The 1,301-nt window shown below is 66.9% G+C and overlaps 1 protein-coding gene across 1 annotated transcript in view; it reads left to right on the top strand.

Moving 5' to 3' along the window:
- Ppp2r3b (protein phosphatase 2, regulatory subunit B'', beta) overlaps nucleotides 1–1,301 on the top strand; it is a gene marked incomplete at both ends in the record, with an annotated part of 9,934 nt that overhangs the window by 5,480 nt on the left and 3,153 nt on the right. The window contains 1 exon segment of the mRNA XM_013505589.1: nucleotides 1,166–1,269. Within this exon segment, the coding sequence (XP_013361043.1) occupies nucleotides 1,166–1,269 (104 nt within the window).

Raw genomic sequence — 1,301 nt, 5'->3', positions numbered from 1 at the left:
GCTGACACACAGCAGAGCTCGGTGGCCCAGTCCTGGAGGCTGAAGCCCAAGGTCCAGGCGTGGCAGAGCCGTGTCTGCGGAGGGTGTTCCCCGGGTCATAGACCACGCCGTCCGCAGACCTCGCACGGCTCACGTGGTGGAGGTGGCGGGAGCTCTCTGGGGTGTCTGCTGTGGCCGCTGTTGGAAAGCGTCTCTCTGTGTTGTCCTGTCCTCCCCTGCTGTCCTGGACGGGGTCGGCGCTCAGGACGGCAGTGGCCTGTGAGCAGGGAAGTGGCCCTGTGTGCCCGGGGAGTTACTGTCCTCCTTGGGTTCGTGGGCGGAGTCACCCTTGCAGTGCGCAGGTGCCCATGACTGTCCTCGGGTCAGGAGCGCCCCGTGGGTACCGCGCTCCTCGAGGCGTGCCCCTGCCGTCCCGCGGCGCTGATCCCAGTCCTCGTGCTTGTCCTCGTGCAGGGTCAGCTGCGCTGCAAACCTGTGTGCTCGCCGGCTCGTGGCATCTCTTCTTTTCCTCTCTGCTCTCTGTTGCATTTTCCTCCTTCTTTTAACCTGGGTTGGACGGACCCAGGCGCCCACACTGTAGGCCAGCGCCCTGCCCACAGCCACCACCCCAGGACTTAAGTTTGTTTTGACTCAAGTTCTCCTTAAGCTGCCCAGGCTGGCGTGGAGCTGGAGATCCTCCTGCCTCAGCCTCAGGGTAGCCAGCGTCCCAGGTGTGCGCCACTGTGCCCAGCTCTTTCTCCTTCTCTGCTACTTTTCTGCGTGTCCTTGTCCTGGGACTCTGCCGTCCTTTCCGTGTGTGTGTGTGTGTGTGTGTGTGTGTGTGCGCGCGCACGCGCGTGTGTGTGTGCGATAGTGTTAGAGTGACCTTTCCCGTGGGTGCCGTGGGGCGCTAGTTCTCGGTCAGGGTGAGCGCTGTCCTCTGCGTGCAGCAGTGCAGGCTGCTGCTGGGCCTCACGCCCCGTCCTGGGCCGCCCGTGTGCTAGGGATTACCGGGCACCAGCACGCACTCCCTCCGCGGGTTCCGTCTGCACCACCCCACCGGCGTGTGGGGCGAGGGCCCGGCTCCGGGCCGGCCAGACCTCCCGGGGCTGCGTGCGCAGGTAGCGTCTCGGCAGCCCCGTGGTCCGTGCGTAGCCCGGGGGCACTGACCGCCCGCCGTCCCCAGGCCTGCGGCTGCCCGCTCTACTGGAAGGGCCCGCTGTTCTACGGCGCCGGCGGGGAGCGCACCGGCTCGGTGTCCGTGCACAAGTTCGTGGCCATGTGGAGGAAGTGAGTCGTGGGCGGGCGGGCGGGGATCCCGG

This window comes from Chinchilla lanigera, unplaced genomic scaffold (genome assembly GCF_000276665.1).
Source record: "Chinchilla lanigera isolate Chin_1 unplaced genomic scaffold, ChiLan1.0 scaffold00098, whole genome shotgun sequence".
Taxonomy (NCBI): Eukaryota; Metazoa; Chordata; class Mammalia; order Rodentia; family Chinchillidae; genus Chinchilla; species Chinchilla lanigera.
Note: the sequence above shows the minus strand (reverse complement) of the source record. Positions and strands in the feature narration are given on the sequence as shown.